Source organism: Theropithecus gelada, chromosome 3 (assembly GCF_003255815.1).
Source record: "Theropithecus gelada isolate Dixy chromosome 3, Tgel_1.0, whole genome shotgun sequence".
Lineage (NCBI taxonomy): Eukaryota > Metazoa > Chordata > Mammalia > Primates > Cercopithecidae > Theropithecus > Theropithecus gelada.
The window spans coordinates 13,968,092-13,985,975 of record NC_037670.1 but is presented as its reverse complement, the minus strand read 5'-3'; the positions used below and the strand labels follow the sequence as shown (position 1 = coordinate 13,985,975).

The 17,884-nt window shown below is 49.9% G+C and overlaps 1 protein-coding gene across 1 annotated transcript in view; it reads left to right on the top strand.

The window, feature by feature from the left end:
* The window catches only part of LOC112620927 (myosin-16), a 70,738-nt gene that overhangs the window by 45,395 nt on the left and 7,459 nt on the right, over window positions 1-17,884 (top strand). The window contains exons 24-37 of the mRNA XM_025379965.1: window positions 1,301-1,387; window positions 1,609-1,754; window positions 2,586-2,676; window positions 3,247-3,303; window positions 4,293-4,379; window positions 5,762-6,007; window positions 7,197-7,314; window positions 9,535-9,662; window positions 10,520-10,716; window positions 12,233-12,365; window positions 14,794-15,010; window positions 15,750-15,886; window positions 15,982-16,085; window positions 17,382-17,574. Coding sequence (XP_025235750.1) covers window positions 1,301-1,387; window positions 1,609-1,754; window positions 2,586-2,676; window positions 3,247-3,303; window positions 4,293-4,379; window positions 5,762-6,007; window positions 7,197-7,314; window positions 9,535-9,662; window positions 10,520-10,716; window positions 12,233-12,365; window positions 14,794-15,010; window positions 15,750-15,886; window positions 15,982-16,085; window positions 17,382-17,574 — 1,941 coding nt within the window. The remainder of the gene's footprint in view (window positions 1-1,300; window positions 1,388-1,608; window positions 1,755-2,585; window positions 2,677-3,246; window positions 3,304-4,292; window positions 4,380-5,761; window positions 6,008-7,196; window positions 7,315-9,534; window positions 9,663-10,519; window positions 10,717-12,232; window positions 12,366-14,793; window positions 15,011-15,749; window positions 15,887-15,981; window positions 16,086-17,381; window positions 17,575-17,884) is intronic.

Below are 17,884 nucleotides of genomic sequence, written 5' to 3'. Positions count from 1 at the left end.
TCCCAGCTACTCAGGAGGCTGAGGTATGAGAATTGCTTGAACCTAGGAGGTAGAGGTTGCAGTGGGCCACGCCACTGCAGTCCAGCCTGGGCAACAGAGCGAGACCCTGTCTCAAAATAAATAAATAAATAAAAATAAAATAAAATGTAGTACAGGCCAGTGCAGGCCGTGGATCATCCCTGTAATCTTAGCATGAGGATTACAGGAGGATCACTGAGCCAGGAGGATCACTTGAGCCTAGAAGTTTGAGACCAGCCTGGGAAACATAGCAAGACCTCGTCTCTACAAAAAATTTAAAAATTAGCCAGGTGTGCTGGCGTGCGCCTCTAGTCCCAGCTACTTGGGAGGCTGAGGCAGAAGGATTGCTTGAGCCCAGGAGTTCAAGACCAGCCTGGGCAACACAGCAAGACCCTGTTTCTACAAAAACTAGAAAAAAAAAATTAGCCAGGAGGCTGAGGCAAGAGGGTTGCTTGAGCCCAAGAGGTGGAGGCTGCAGTTAGCTATGATTGTACCACCGTACTCCAGTCTGAGTGATGGAGTGAGATCCTATCTCAAAAAAACAAAAATTGTAGTGCATATGAAATGAAAAAGAACATTGAGTTACATGTAAAAAGGTGCTAGGCTCTAGGTTTAGAAGAGTAGAAATGGTTGTTTTACTGACGTGAGTGCCTGGGTGGGACATCAGGAATGTGTTCTAGAGAACTCTTCTTCATGGTACCAGATGGTCCAGAGCAAAATGGGATGTCCAGCATCGCTGGAGTCATTCACTAAATGTCAGAGGGGCCTCCAATCACTGTGACAACCAAAAGCACCCCACCTATTTCCCATATGCCCCCTGGGGAACCAGAGATAGGGTCCCACTGTTGCTCAGGCTGAAATGCAGTGGTGCCATTATAGCTCACTGCAGCCCCAACCTGCTGGGCTCGTGATCGTCCTGCCTCAGTCTCCTGAGTAGCTGGCACTACAGACGTGTGCCACCACACGTGGCTAATTTTTGCATTTTTTGTAGAGACAGGGTCTGACTCTGTCACCCAGGCTGGAGTGCAGTAGTATGATCATAGTTCACTGCAGCCTCAACTTTCCTGGTTCAAGCAATTGACCTCCCTGATGGGTGGCTCTGGTCCATCTGCTCGGGCCTCACCCACACCCAGGAGCAGGTGCTCAGTACCTACTCGCTAAAGTCAACTGAACTCCCCAAAGCCTGGGAGCTGCACGGCTCAGAAGTGATGACTGAGGATCAGGACTGTTCAGCTGCTCCCACTGGGCCTCATGGCACTCACGTGTGTATCTGTCCTTCTAGAAAACCCTGGATGACCTACAGGCTGAGGAGGACAAGGTGAACCACCTGACCAAGAATAACAGCAAGCTGAGCACACAGATCCACGAGGTAATACCCGTTGCCATGGCCGCCTTTACAACTCCAAGGCCAGATCCCTCTGGGGGCACGGGGTCCGAAGATAAGTTTTGAGAACTGGACCAACACATCCCCCAGGGCGTGAGGGCCCTTCTGATGCCACAGCTAAAGGATCGGACCCAGTCTGGTTCCTTCTTGCCTTCTGACCTCAGTCTCTCCTCGTCTACCTTCTCTTGCTGTTCTTGTCTCCGTAGCTGGAGGATAACTGGGAGCAGGAAAAGAAAATCCGGGCGGAGGTGGAAAAGGCTCGTCGCAAAGCTGAGAGTGACCTGAAGATGACCATCGACAACCTCAATGAGATGGAGCGTTCCAAGCTGGATCTCGAGGAGGTGGTGAAAAAGTATGTCTTGTCGTTCATTCGTTCTGTCCGTCACAATTGTAGCAATAGCTGGAGTTGCCTGGAGGGCGCCAGGAGCCAGTCACTGTACGGAGGGCCTCACATACATTCATGCATGTCCCAAGCACCTGCCAGGCATGGAAGATATGCAGAGAGGTAGGGGCTGCCCTGTCCACAGGCAACACTCAACGTCACACAATACCTGGTGGGCACTGGAGAGGAGGCAAGCACCGCTATCCCAGGGAACACTGAGGACTCAGCAAGGCAGGGAGGCATCATAAAAGCCTGTGACCAGGTCGGGTACGGTGGCTCATGCCTGTAATCGCAGCACTTTGGGAGGCCAAGGCGGGAGGATGGCTTTGAGGCCAGGAGCTCAAGACCAGCCTGGGCAATGTAGCAAGACCCCGTCTCTACAAAAAATACAAAAATTAACTGGGCACGATTGAGCCAGCCTGTGGCCCCAGCTACTAGAGAGGCTGAGGTGGGAGGATCACATAAGCCCAGGAGGTCAAGGCTGCAGTGAGCCATGATCATACCACTGCACTGCATTCTGGGTGACAGAGCAACACCCTGTCTCAAAAAAAAAGTGTCACATTAGTAAATGTGTGAATGAATGAATGAATGATGAAATGCTTGAGGAGCTCATTCAGGGGTCTAACTGTTCTGTAGCATGAGACCTTCTGGGCTGTCACCACAGAAGGCCAGAAGGGGCTGGGAAGTGCATGCGTTTCAGCAGGTTCAAGGCCTCCTCTGGCAGCCCAGGCGCCATTCCCTCACCAGCTCGCTGGTCTGCCCTCAGAGCCTTTCCTCAGGAGACCAACCCTTCCCTTGCAGGAGGGATTTGGAAATAAACTCTGTCAACTCGAAATATGAGGATGAGCAGTCTCTGAATTCCACGCTGCAGAGGAAACTGAAGGAGCACCAGGTATGTCTAGGACCAAGAAGCATGAGCTCTCTGTCAGAAATGCACTTCTCTGAACCCTTTGTTCGCATCAGCTACTTGGTGGCTGAGGTTTCCTGAGGAGCGAGAGTGCCATAGAGTCCTTGGAGATCGACCCATGTTCCCCTCACTAGGGGTGAAATCCAAAGTCCCTACCATGGTTATGAGGCCCTCCAACTGCTCCCCGCCTGACCTCATTACCGAGTGTTTCCCTCCACTCTATCCAGCCATGCTGGCTCGTGGCTGGGTGTCACGCATGTAGTGCATATGAAATGAAAAAGAACATTGAGTTACATGTAAAAGGGTGCTAGGCTCTAGGTTTAGAAGAGTAGAAATGGTTGTTTTACTGACGTGAGTGCCTGGGTGGGACATCAGGAATGTTCCCCTCCTGCCTGCCCCGGGGCCTTTGCGCGTGCTCTCTGGGATCTGCCTCTCTCTGCTTTTGACAGTGGCTCTCATATTCTCACATCCCTATTTTCCGTCCTAAAAGGCTAAGGGGCTAACTTACTAACTTTGCCTGGGAGAGATGAATCCCCTCCCTTCTCTGTCTGCTAGGCCCGAATTGAAGAGCTGGAGGAAGAATTAGAAGCTGAGAGGGCCATGAGAGCCAAGGTAAATGAAATATGTTTCCCCTTCTTGAGTCAAAAGACGTAACAGCAGCCATACATCCAACCATGGATAGAAACCTCCTCTAAGAAAACCAGTAGAGAAGGCAGGTGTCCAGTTAAAAAGTCTAGTTGCTTCTTGAGCACCTGCTGTGTGCCAGGGACTGAACTGCACATTCACATTAATCATTACGTGAAAGGCAGATGCTTTGTGTGGCTTGAGTCCAGAGGAGAAGAGGCTGGTTCTACCCGGGAGAGATGGGGGAGGGAACACTTGACCTCAAAGATGGAATTCAACAGGTAGACGCAGGGAGGAAGGGCTGGGCAAAGGGAGTAAAATAGCACCTACCTTCATTGGGATGAAAGTGTAAACAGAGAAAGCACGTGTTCGCAAGAGCAGAGCATGGAGGGAGGCTTGAGGGTGGGGATCCTACACGGCATGAGCCCAGAAAGCTGGTGGGAGACAAATCACAGTGTACCTAATCCCAAATTCAGCCAAATTGGACAGGTGGTGGGTAGGACGGGCACTAATGCCCACCCAGTGTGGGGAAGACAGTGTCCTTCACTGATGACAGGCAGGGCACAAGGCCCCCAGGCACAGAATCCTGGCTTCTCAAAGGTGAAGCAGTCATCATGCTCTTTACTGGAGAAAAAGGAGCTCTGGGTGATTATCATTGGTATCATTAAATCTCATCCCATGGCCAGGCACAGTGGCTCATGCCTGTAATCCAGATACCTTGGGAGATCAAGGCGGGAGGATCAGTTGAGACCAGGAGACCAGCCTGGGCAACATGGTGAAAACCCATCTCAACAAAAACTTTAAAAATTAGCTGGGTGTGATGACACGTGTCTGTAGTCGCAGATACTCGGGAGGCGAGGTTAGAGGACTGTTTGAGCAAGGCAGGTGAAGGTTGCAGTGAGTCAAGATGGTGCTGCTGCACTGCAGCCTGGGCCACAGAGGAAGGCTCTATCTCAAAACAAAAATTTTCATCCCAGGTGGAGAAACAACGCAGTGACCTGTCCCGGGATCTCGAAGACCTCAGTGACAGGCTGGAGGAAGCGGGTGGAGCCACATCAGCTCAGGTACCCATCCCAGGGGGCCCAGAAACCCCCAGCCCTGCCCGCATGTAGGGAGAAAAAATGCCGGACTGTAAGCAGTGGGATCAAGACCAGTTCATTCTTGCTAGGTTCCTGAGACAGACTTGAGGAGAAACCAATTAATAATTTAAAAATGAGCCCTGGAGCAGTGGCTCACGCCTGTAATCCCAACACCTGGGGAGGCAAAGGCAGAAGGCTCACTTGAGCCCAGGGGTTTCTGACCAGCCTGGGCAACACAGCAAAAGCCCATCTCTCAAAAAGAAAAAAAAAGGTAGCGGGGCATGGTGGCACATTCCTGTAGTTCCAGATACTCAAGAGGCTAAAGAAGGAGGATCACTTGAGCCCAGGGAGGTTGAGGCTGTGGTGAGCCATGATGGCACCACTGCATTCCAGCCTGGGTGACAGAGCAAGACCCTGTCTCTTGAAAACAAACAGAAAGAGTTTGCTACTCACAGTTCCCAAGAAGCCAGGGCATAGCAGGCCACGCAGGGCCAGAGAGAGGCACTGAGGCTGGTTAGGAGGCAGATGGCCGGGGAGAAATGTAGGCACAGGCCTTTACTCTGGCTCCCATGGGAAGGAACAGGTGAAACAGGGTGAACAGGCTCCTGACTGGCCAGTCTGGACAGTCTCAGTGGACTGTGGAGCTGATCCTAGTTGTCGGTACCTGGACCTGGAGTGATTAGGGCAGGAATATAGTGAGTAGAAATCTGAGAGCCCAGCCAGGTGCAGTGGCTCACGCCTGTACTCCCAACACTTTGGGAGGCTGAGCCAGGTGGATCACCTGAGGTCAGGTGTTCGAGACCAGCCTGGTCAACATGGTGAAACCCCATCTCTACTAAAAACACAAAAAATTAGCTGGGCATGGTGACAGGCACCTGTAATCCCAGCTACTTGGGAGGCTGAGGCAGGAGAATCACTTGAACTCAGGAGGCGGAGGTTGCAGCAAGCCGAGATCATGCCACTGCACTACAGCCTGGGCAACAAGAGTGAAACTGCTTCTCAAAAAAAAAAAAAAAAAAAAAAAAAAAAGGACATTAGTCGTTAGCTTAGGGCCCACCCTAATCCAGTATGACATCTTAACTAGCTCCCTCTGCAAAGACGCTATTTCCAAATCAGGTCCCATTCACAGGTACCCACGGTTAGGACTTGAGTATATCTTTTTGGAGGGTACAATTTAACACACAACACTCCCTAAACAATTCCTGTGGGCAACCCCCGCCCCCCAAAGGCTAAGCATTGGCATTTCAAGCAGGACTTCTTTTAGCGAGGTGCGGGAAAATCAGGGAACCACCGAGCAGCTGGGCAGTGTCCACCCCAAAAAGGCTGGCACTGGCCATTTCTGCTAAGCCGCTCCTCTTCTACCCCAGATCGAGCAGAACCGCAAGCGGGAGGCTGAGCTGCTGAAGCTGCGGCGGGAGCTGGAAGAGGCCGCCCTGCAGAGTGAGGCGACGGCCTCCACACTGCGCAAGAAGCACATGGACTCCATGGCCGAGCTGACAGAGCATGTGGAGAGCCTGCAGAGGGTCAAGTCCAAGTTGGAGAAGGATAAACAGGTCATGAAGGCCGAGATTGACGACCTCAGTGCCAGTGTGGAGACGATACAGAAGTCCAAGGTGAATAACCTAACTGTGGGCCGGGCACAGTGGCTTACTCCTGTAATCCCAGCACTTTGGGAGGCTGAGGCAGGAGGATCGCTTTTGAGAGGCCAGGAGTTGGGGACCAACCTGGACAACATAGCCAAACCTCATCTCTTCAAAAAACAAAATTACCCAGGGATGGGAGCATGCGCCTATAGTCCTAGCTACTCAGGAGGCTGAGGCAGGAGGATTGCTTGAGCCTAGGAGGTTGAGACTGCAGTGAAATGAATATCATTGCGCCACTGCACTCCAGCCTGGGCAACAGAGCGAGACCCTGTCTCTAAAATAAAATAAAATAAAATAAAATAAAATAAAATAAAATAACCTGCCGGTCACAATGGCTTACGCCTGTAATCCCAGCACTTTGGGAGACTGAGGCAAGCGGATTTCCTGAGGTCAGGAGTTCAAGACCAGCCTGGCCAACATGCTGAAACCCTCTCTACTAAAAATACAAAAATTGCTTAAACCTGGGAGGCAGAGGTTGCAGTGAGCCGAGATTGTGCCACTGCACTCCAGCCCGGGCGACAGTGCGAGACTCTGTCTCAAAAAATAAAAATAAAAAATAAAAATAACCTGTGCTTCAATTTCTTCATCTATAACATGAAGACAATTGTCATAATCCCCACCTTAGAGTGCTATTGTGAGGGCTGCAATAGTTTCTGGCACATAAGAAATGCTCAGTAGGCCAGGCACAGTGGCTAATGCCTGTAATCCCAGCACTTTGAGAGGCTAAGGCAGGCAGATCACTTGAGCCCAGTTCAAGACCAGCCTGGGCAACGCAGTGAAACCTTGTCTCTACAAAAAATAAAAATAATTAGCCAGGTATGGTGGCATGCACCTGTGGTCCCAGTTACTCAGGAGGCTGTGGTGAGAGGATGGCTTGAGCCCAGGATGTCGAGGCTACAGTGAGCTACGATTGCATCTACACACTCCAGCCTGGGTGATAGAGTGATACCCTGTCTCAAAAAAAAAAAAAAAGAAAAGAAAAGAAAAAAAAGGCAATGGGGAGCCATTTGGGGTTTCTGAGACAGGGGCATTCTAGAAGGACTAGGCAGGTAGCCTGGGAGGCACACAGGAGGAACAGGGCAAAAATCAATAGGGAAGTAGGGAGGGCTTGGCCTCCCCCACCCGCAACTTCCCCACTGAGTTCATCCTTCCTGAGCAGATGAATGCCGAGGCCCACGTCAGAAAGCTGGAAGACAGCTTATCAGAAGCCAATGCGAAGGTGGCAGAGCTAGAGCGAAACCAGGCAGAAATCAATGCCATCAGGACCCGCCTCCAAGGTGAGCCCTCTCCGCCCTGAAGCTTGCTAAGGAGCAGTGCATGGAAAGGAACTGGGATGCTCAAGGAAACAGAGCTTTCTTGGCCTTGGAAGATTCCCATCCAAACCCCTCGTGATGAGACGAGGAGATTTTATTCCACCTGCTGAATATTCCAAGTAACATCTTTACAATGCAAAACAGGGAACACAATTCAATGCATTTTCGTATCCGTTCTCTCACCTTCCCGGTGAGATCAGCAGGAGAGGCATTCATGCTGACAAAATACAATTTTCAAACATTTTTAAACATGACCCACATACCAATAGAAAGCGAACATGTGTCAAGGGTTTATTTAACTCCTTAATGAGGGAACCAGAAAAAATGGTAAAACTGCCTTCAAAGAGCATTTGAAAGGCAGAGATTTCAGCTGGGAAAAGAAATGCTAAAATAACTTTGCTGAGTTAGATGCAGAACTAGTTAATATCCTATAGGACAATAATACTGTAACCTCAGGTTTAGTTTAGGGTTTGTTTTCCCCCCTGCCGGAAGAAACACACCTTTGTCATAGAAATGCATCTTTGCATCTCTGTAACAAAAATAATTGGCAATTTATCAATGTATAAGTCGATTTCTAACTTTGCAGAAGCTGTGCTCTAATAACACGGGGGTAAACAGTAAGTCAAACAAAGGCACATTTCTGTAGAGAACTAAATAGTCTGCAGGTGGGCCTGTTAGTGCTCCGGTGTAACATCAAGAGAACTTGCAGGCACCCTTTCGCCTTATTTCTCACGTTTGGAATTCTTTGACAATATCCTGGCTGGGTGCGGTGGCTCACACTTGTAATTCCAGCACTTTGAGAGGCCAAAGCGGGAGGATTACTTGAGGCCAGGAGTTTGAGAACAGCCTGGGCAACATAGCAAGAACCCTATCTCTACAAAACAATTTTTTTAAATAGCTGGGTGTGGTGGCGCACACTGGTGGTCCCAGCTACTTGGGAGGCTGAGGCAGGAGGATTGCTTGAGCCCAGGAGTTCAAGGTTGCGATGAGCTATGATTGTGCCACTGCACTCCAGCCTGGGCAACAGAGCAGGACTCTACTTCAAAAAAAAAAAAAAAAATCAATATCAGGCTGTGCACAGTGGCTCGTGCCTGTAATCCCAGCGTTTTCGGAGGCCGAGGTGGGCAGATCACTTGAGGTCAGGAGTTCGAGATCAGCCTGGCCAATGTGGTGAAACCAGGTCTCTACTAAAAATACAAAAAAAATTAGCTGGGCGTGGTGGTACATGCTTGTAATCCCAGTTACTTGGGATGCTGAGGTAGGAGAATCACTTGAACTCGGAAGGCAGAGGTGGCAGTGAGCCGAGAGTACGCCACTGCACTCCAGCCTGGGTGACAAGAGTGAAACTCAGTCTCAAAAAAAAAAAAAAAAGGCTGGGCGCGGTGGCTCACACCTGTAATCCCAGCACTTGGGGAGGCCGAGGTGGGCAGATCACGAGGTCAGGAGATCGAAACCATCCTAGCTAACACGGTGAAACCCCGTCTCTACTAAAAAAAAAAAAAAATACAAAAAATTAGCCGGGTGTGGTGGTAGGCGTCTGTAGTCCCAGTGACTCAGGAGGCTGAGGCAGGAGAATGGTGTGAACCCAGGAGGCAGAGCTTGCAGTGAGCCGAGATCACGCCACTGCGCTCCAGCATGGGTGACAGAGCGAGACTCCGTCTCAAAAAAAAAAAAAAAAATCAATATCCCCACTTGATGGATAAGAAAAGTGAAGCTCAGTAAACTCAGTGACTTACAGGGTAGAACTGGAAATCCTTGCTTTTTCTCTCGGGCTCATGAACTTCTTCCTGGCCTCTGGCTCCAGTGATCATCCCACAATTGACAGGAGTGTAGGTTCTGGAGTGGTGACAAATACGTTTTACAAAGGAAATAGTCTCTGTCCCACTGTTTCTCCAAACTCCTCCACTGCATCTCCTGACATGTAGGAGATGGGGGTTTCATTATGTGAGGCCCCTAAGTCCATGCAGGTTACCTGGATCTTGGTAACCCTTGAGCACTTGTCTTTCTCCTGGGCTCACTTAATTTGGAGGCTAGAGTGGTGATCCACCATGCTCCCCATTCCAGTTCCATTGGCCAAGTCACCATATTTATTGGGTACTTTAGGAGCAATGCCCTGGGGAACTTAGGATCTGGCTGGGGAACCAGTTCTTCATCCAATATTTCTTCCATTCCCTTCTCACCCAGCTGAAAATAGTGAACTGAGCAGGGAATATGAGGAGTCCCAGAGCCGGCTCAATCAAATCCTACGGATAAAGACATCTCTGACGTCACAAGTGGATGATTACAAGAGGCAGCTGGATGAAGAGTCAAAGGTTTGTTTGGGGGTGGGGTTTTGGTGGAGACAGCTGCCTCCTTAAAGTTACAGGTTACAGCTGGGTTTGGTGGCGCATGGCTGTAATCCCAGCACTTTGGGAGGCCTAGGTGGGAGGTTCGCTTAAGGCCAGGAGTTCAAGACCAGCCTGAACAACACAGCAAGACCCCCCCCCCCAACCCCCGCTAACCCCATCTCTACCAAAATAAAAAATAAAAAAGTTGGCTGGGCGTGGTGGCTCACGCCTGTAATCCCAGCACTTTGAGAGGCGAGGGTGGGTGGATCAGCTGAGGTCAGGAGTTCGAGACCAGTCTGGCCAACATGGCAAACCCGGTCTCTACTAAAAATATAAAAATTAGCTGGGTGTGGTGGTGAGTGTCTGTAATCCCAGCTACTCGGGAGGCTGAGACAGGCAGAGGCGGAGGTTGCAGGGAGCTGAGATCGCACCATTGCACTCCAGCCTGGGTGACAAGAGTGAAACTCAGTCTCAGAAAAAAAAAAAAAGTTTCCAGGTATGGTGGTGTACACCTATAGTCCCAGCTAAAGAAAGTTACAGATTATGAAGATGTCAAAGGAGCACAAAAAGCATTTGATATCGTAGCAAGTAAAAAAGCTAACTACAAAACTGTAGGATGTGATGTGTACAACTAAATGAAATTACATATCCTTGTGGACAATAATAGAATGAGAAGAAGTCACAGGATGAAAATTAAAACCCCAGTGGTTTGGATTGTGGGATTGTGTATCTTTTCCCCCTTTCACCTGCCATCACTGCCGCTCCAGTGTTATGTGTATCTAAGTGGTGGCCCTGTGGGCTGCGGAAAGCCCCCACGGCCCCTGACACGCGGGTCCCCACAGTCTCGCAGCACCGCCGTGGTGAGCCTGGCCAACACCAAACACGACCTGGACCTAGTAAAGGAGCAGCTGGAGGAGGAGCAGGGAGGCAAGTCGGAGCTGCAGCGCCTTGTATCCAAACTCAACACCGAGGTCACCACCTGGAGGACCAAATACGAGACCGATGCCATCCAGAGGACAGAGGAGCTGGAGGAGACCAAGTGAGTGTGGTCCTCCTGCTGGGAGAGCCAGGTGGGCTGGGCAGGTGGCGCTGGGGGCCTCACCACCATGTCAATCACTGCTACGGCCAGGGCCAAGCCCAGGAGAAGGACGTTCACAGGCTCCTTTAAGAGGAGGACAATGTGTGTGGACAAAGGAACCTGCTCTGTGGGCCAGAAATGGTGGCTCAGGCCTGTAATCCCAGCACTGTGGGAGGCCAAGGTGGGAGGATTGCTTGAGCCCAGAAGTTCTAGGCCAGCCAGGGCAACATGGTGAGATCCTCATCTCTACAAAAAATTACAAAATTAGCCAGGCATGGTGGCACGTGCCTGTAGTCTCAGCTACTTGGGAGACTAAAGTGGGAGGATTGCTTGAGCCCAGGAATTGGAGGCTGCAGTGAGCAACGATCGAGCCACTGCACTTCAGCCTGGATAACAGAGAAGGATCCTGTCTCTAAAAAAAAAAAAAAAACTACAGAAGTGGACACCTGAGGAAATAAGGGGGGACATGGAAGTGGGCCTCTCTCTGGTGTAAAAGGAGGCTGGCCTGGATGCCCCTGGGCCCATGCACGCAGGGAAGCCCTGTGAGTGGGCCACCCTGGGTCAGGAAGCAGAGGGGACCCATGACAAGTTAAATCAAAGAACATGGTCAACTTAACAAACTCCTCTATAGACTTTTCTGGATTCTCTGAAAAAATAGTCAGATTTTTTCTTGTATAAAACCAAATTAGACAGAAAATGGCACATGTGCTCTAAGTGTTTCCGGGATCCCAGCCTGCTGGCTGGTCCCGTCCATCCACTGAAATTTCTGCTAATATGATAGCAAATAAGGCATAGTGACTTCCAGCTGATGCAATACTTTCATCTAAAGCTCTAAGCTCTTTTTTACCTTGAGCCTAAATTTGCCTTCCTGTGACTTCTACCTCTGTCCTCCAGGTCTTTGCTATAGAGGCTGCTGGGTACTGCCTAGTGTTCCCCCAAGGCTCCCACTCCTGGGCTAAACCTAAATCTCAACCCCTAAGCTTGTCTCTGTCCCAGACACCCTCAGGGCCCCTTCATCCCCTGGCTTAGACCTTTGCTCCTGTGTCCCCTTCTCAGAGAGTCTCCCCTGAGTCTGTATTTGACACTATCACCCCCTCCCACCTGGACTGCCTGTCCTCTTCCTGGCTCTATTTGTCACTGCAGTGCTTATGTTCTATAGGGCATGTATTGCGTGCCCCGTCCCAGCTCCAGAACAAACATTTCATTTGTTAGGGCAGGTATCCTAGCCTGTTTTATTCAGTGCTGCATCCCTAACACCTGCAACAATCCTTGGCACAGAGTAGAGAAAGTGTTTGTTGAATGAATAAATGAGAGAGTGAATGGGCAGCTGTGGCTGTCCTGTAAACACTCTGCATCGTTTCCAATGTTGACACCAGAGCTTAGTACCATGCCCACCACACTCTGACCCTGGCAATGTGGAGGTGGTGCCTGTGAGCGCCTGTGTTTCCTTGACAGCCCCTCTGGCCCTCATTTGCAGGAGGAAGCTGGCCGCCAGGCTTCAGGAGGCAGAAGAAGCAGCTGAAACCGCCCAGGCCCGGGCCGCCTCCCTCGAGAAAAATAAACAGAGACTCCAGGCAGAAGTTGAGGACCTCACCATCGACTTGGAGAAGGTCAGAGGGTCAAATGCTTAAAGCTGCCTATTTACCGGGGCAGAGAGCCCACAGCAGGGTGAGGGCAAGGCTGTCACACGTCTGGGGTCATCAGGAAGAAACACATGGTTCAAGAAGTTGCAGTGCAGGGGTGCCTTCAGGAGCTTGCTGGACACGGCTGCCGCTTGAGCACGCGTTCATGAACTCTTCCGAGATCTAAGAGCACAGTGGCCCATGCCTCTAATCCCAACACACTGGGCGGCCAAGGCAGGAGGATCACTTGAGCCAAGGAGTTCAAGACCAGCCGAACAACACAGGGAGACCCTATCTCAAAAGAAAAAAAAAAGAGATGGAGTTTGGCTCTTGTTGCCCAGGCTGGAGTATAGTGGCGCAATATTGGCTCACTGCAACCTCCGCCTCCTGGGTTCAAGCAATTCTCATTCCTCAGCCTCCTGAGAAGCTGGGATTACAGGTACCCATCAACGCGCCCAGCTAATTTTTTGTATTTTTAGTAGAGGCGGGGTTTCATCATGTTGACCAGGCTGGTCTCGAACTCCTGACCTCAGGTGATCCACCCGCCTCGGTCTCCCAAAGTACCGGGATTACAGGTGTGAGCCACTGTGCCCAGTCCCCCAAAATTTTTAAAATAAAAATTTAGCCAGGTGTGGTGGCATATGCCTGTGGTCCCAGCTACTTGGCAGGCTAAGGCATGAGGATCATTTGAACCAGGTGTTCAAGGCTGCAGTGAGCTATGCTTGCACCGCTGCACTCCAGCCTGGCAGACAGAGTAAGACACTATCTCAAATAAAAAAATAGGGCCATAAGCAGGGTAAAATTTGCCCTGAAAGTTACACGATGCAGCCGGGCACAGTGGCTCATGCCTGTAATCCTATGACTTTGGGAGGCCGAGGCAGGCGGATTGCCTGAGTTCAGGAGTTCGACACCAGCCTGGGCAACACAGCGAAACCCTGTCTGTACTAAAATACAAAAAATTAGCCAGGCATGGCAGCAGGCACCTGTAGTCCCAGCTACTCGGGAGGCTGAGGCAGGAGAATCACTTGAACCCAGGAGGCGGAAGTTGCAGTGAGCCAGATCGTGCCACTGCCCTCTAGCCTGGGCGACGGAGCAAGATTCTGGCTCCAAAAAAAAAAAGCAAGTTACATGATGCACCTTCCCTGTTCCCCTCTCTCTTCCACAAACTGTATCCCATATACTTTGCGTGGCTAACTATTCCTATTTGCATCCCTGGTTCAAACTGAGTTGCCAGTGTCTATGAGAATTAAATAAGATTTCCACTGGCCTACACCTCCCTGGTCCTGGTCTAGATGGAACCATGATTCATGCTGGCTGTGAGGGGCCATATGCAGCCCAGTACAAGAATGTGCCGCATGAAGTGGCCTCATAGGTAGAAGGTCACATCCATATGAGAGGTTTCAGAAAAAAAGTTCTGGCACGGTGGTTCACGCTTGTCATCCCAGGACTTTGGGAGGCTGAGGTAGGAAGACTGCTTAAGTCCAAGAGGCTGAGGCTACAGTTAGCTATGATTATGCCACTGTACTCCAGCCTGGGTGACAGAGTGAGACCTCATCTCTTGAAACAAAAAAAAAGGTTGGGCACTGTGGCCCATGCCTGTAATCTCAGCACTTTGGGAAGCTGAGGCGGGCAGATCACCTGAGGTCAGGAGTTTGAGACCAGCCTGGCCAACATGGTGAAACCCCATCTCTACTAAAAATACAAAAAGTAGCTGGGTGTGGTGGCACATGCCTGTGTAATCCCAACTACTCAGGAGGCTGAGGCAGGAGAATCGCTTGAACCCAGAAGACAGAGGTTGCGGTGAGCCGAGATCACGCCACTGCACTCCAGCCTGGGTGACAGAGTGAGACTCCGTCTCAATTAAAAAAAAAAAAAAAAGTCCTGAAACTCAAAAAGGTTTTGCTACCCCACAAAAGAAACAAAGCAAAACTTTACAAAAGCTAATATAGCACAACAGCAAATAGTTGCCAGGGAGTTATGAGAAAGATGAACTCTATAGAAAAATAAAGTCTAAGAATAGTCTGTTTTGAGTTTATGTGTAATGTATATTACTACATTACAGTGAAATATATCAAGAGGAGTTAGGCCAAATGTCATAAATCTGGGAAGGCCGCTGTGGCCCAAACTCCTCATTTGACACCTGAGAGAATTCTAACCTGGGAAAATAAGGTGGAACGCCCCAGGCCACACACCTCTCGGGGTGGGGGAAGTTTTAGAACTGGCATGCAGCTCTTTGCAGACTCTCTGTTCTGTGCTTCTGCCATAGGTGTTGAATTACATTCCAATTCCCAAGGAGTCCGTAGTCTCAGGAGTTACTGGAGAAAGGGAAGGAAGGAAGAGAGGTTGGTGGGGGGTGGGAGGAGGGGACAGAGGCAGGGAGTTCGGACCCCTAGAGGCCATTTCCAACTTTCCTTAGGCCAATGCGGCAGCCGCTGCCCTGGACAAGAAGCAGAGGCTCTTTGACAAGATGCTGGCTGAGTGGCAGCAGAAGTGTGAGGAGCTGCAGGTGGAACTGGATAACTCACAGAAGGAGTGCCGCATGTACATGACGGAGAGCTTCAAGATCAAGACTGCCTACGAGGAGTCTCTGGAGCATCTAGAGTCCGTGAAGAAGGAGAATAAGACCCTGCAGGGTGAGTCTGAGGGCAGGTGGACGGGATGGGCCTGTAGGGATGGGGACACAGCCAGAGTCCCCTTCGTCCTGAGCACATCATCAGTTGAGTACCTGGCACATAGTAGGTGCTCAATAAATGTTTGTTGACTGACTAGCAAGTGCTTTGCAGAAGCACTTCAGCATTCAGCAGTATAACTTTAGGCGAGTTGCTCATTCTTTCTGTGCCTCACTTTCCTCATCTATAAAATGAGGAAATAGCTGGGCATGGTGGCTCATGCCTGTAATCCCAGCACTTTGGGAGGCCGAGGCAGGAGGATCACTTGAGGTCAGGAGTTCGAGACCAGCCTGACCAACATGGTAAAACCCTGTCTCTACTGAAAATACAAAAAATTAGCTGGGCATGGTGGCAGGTGCCTGTAGTCCCAGCTACTTGGGAGGCTGAGGCAGAAGAATCGCTTGGACCCAGGATGTGGAGGTTGCAGTGAGCCAAGATCATGCCACTGTACTCCAGCCTGGGCAATAGAGCAACACTATGTCCCAAAAATAAATAAATAAATAAAATAAAATGAGGAAATAATTCTACCCTCCTTAAAAGGTTGTCATGACAATGAAATAAGATTATAGCCAGGCGTGATGGTTCATGTCTGCAATCCTGGCACTTTGGGAGACCTGCTTCTTACCCCAATGGAGGAATGATGGTGCCACCTGCCATGACCCTGGAATGCTGAGTCTTATTAACATGAATATTTCTATCTCAGAGGAGATAAAGGATCTCATTGATCAGCTGGGTGAGGGAGGAAGGAGTGTGCATGAGCTGCAGAAGTTGAAGAAAAAACTGGAGATGGAAAAGGAAGAACTCCAGGTGGCCCTGGAAGAGGCTGAGTCTTCCCTGGAGGTAACCACAGGGCCATCACCTTGGGGACTGTGGACCCTTGGCCAGGCACTGCACACCTTCTTGGCCAGAAAGACTCATGTTTATATTCCTGGTAGGTTGAAGAGAGCAAAGTGATTCGAATTCAACTGGAACTGGCTCAGGTTAAAGCTGACATCGACCGGAGAATCCATGAGAAAGAAGAAGAATTTGAGGCTACCAGGTACAGAGCTGGTGGGATGGGAGGCTGACTCTTGGGCAGCGTGATGGAGCAGAGTCCAGAAACCCGGGTCTCTTTCACCTACTAGTTGCATGATGTTGGGAAATTCAGGTGAACCTCGCTGAACCTGTTTCCTCATCTATGAAATGGAAATAAAGATGGTACCTCACACTACTGTGTCTAGTTTATGAACACTTTGTTTTTGGGGGTTTTGGTTTTTTGGTTTTTTTTTGGAGTCATACTCTTGCTCTGTTGCCTAGGCCACAGTGTAGTAGTGCAATCCAAGCTCACTGCAACCTCTACCTCCTGGGTTCAAGCAATTCTCCTGCCTTAGCCTCCCAAGTAGCTAGGATCACAGGCATGTGCCACCGTGCCAAGCTAATTTTTGTATTTTTACTAGAGACAGGGTTTCGCCATGTTGGCCAGGCTGGTCTTGAACTCCTGACCTCAAGTGATCTGCCCACCTTGGCCTCCCAAAGTGCTGGGATTACAGGCGTGAGCCACCGTGCCCGGCCTATGAACACTTTAGATGTAGTATTTTAGCCATGATGGTTAATGAAGCAGAGAATCTATTATGTGCTTACTGGCTGTTTGTATATCTTCTTCGGAGAAATGTCTGTTCTTTGCCCCTTTCAAAAATTGGATTGCTTCTTTTTATTGTTGAGTTGTAAGAGTTCTTTATATATTCTGAACACTAGACTTATCAGTAATGATTTGCAAATATTTTTTTCCCATTCTATGGGTTGTCTTGTCACTTTCTTAAAGGTATCCATTCAAACATAAAGGTTATTTCATTTTGGCTGGGCGCAGTGGCTCATGCCTGTAATCCTAGCACTCTGGAAGGCTGAGATGGGAGGATCCCTTGAGCTCAGGAGTTTGAGACCAGCCTGGGCAACACAGCAAAACCCCCACTCTACCAAAAAAAAAAAAAAAAAAACGCTGGGTGTGGTGGCATGGCCTGTAGTCCCAGTTACTGGGGAGGCTGAGATGGGAAGATCACTCGAGCCGCAGAGTTCAAGGCTGCAGTGAGCTATCATCGCACTACTACACCATCACAGAATGTGATGGTTTTTCCATTACAGCCTGAGCCAGAGAGTGACTCTAAATCAACAAAATGAACTTCCTTTAATTTCCCCAAAGCATGAAACCCTCATCCCTGTCTTGTACCTTTTTAAGGGTTTAATTTCACAACATGGTGCCTGGACTCATGCTGATGCTGAGACCTCTTCTCTAGGGAGGCCTAGCACAGACTGAACAGCTAGCCCAGTATGCCAAGGTCTTCTCTGCTTGGACTTACAGGAAGAACCACCAGCGAGCAATCGAGTCCTTGCAGGCCAGCCTGGAGGCAGAGGCCAAGGGCCGGGCAGAGGCACTTCGGCTCAAGAAGAAGATGGAGACGGACCTCAATGAGATGGAAATCCAGCTGGACCATGCCAACAAGAACAACAGCGAACTTGTAAAGACACTGAAAAGGCTGCAACAGCAAATCAAGGTAGCGATCTGGGAGGAGGAGAAATGAGGTACAAGGCACACTATCATCGGTTGAGTCTGAAGGCCTAAAGGGGGCTAACTTAATGCATGTCTTCAGCCAGCATAAAGGCATAAGAGTGAGAATGTGGGGTGGCTGTCAGTCCAGGGAGCAGGAGGCTTGGGGACTATATAAAGAAGAGGCCCTCAACCACCAAAAGTCCCAATTCTGGACAACTGGAAAGATGGACCAAAGGAGGGAAACAGGAAGTTAAGCTCATCTTGATCCCTCCCTCCCTCCTTCCCTTCCTTCCTTCCTTCCTGAGATGGAGTTT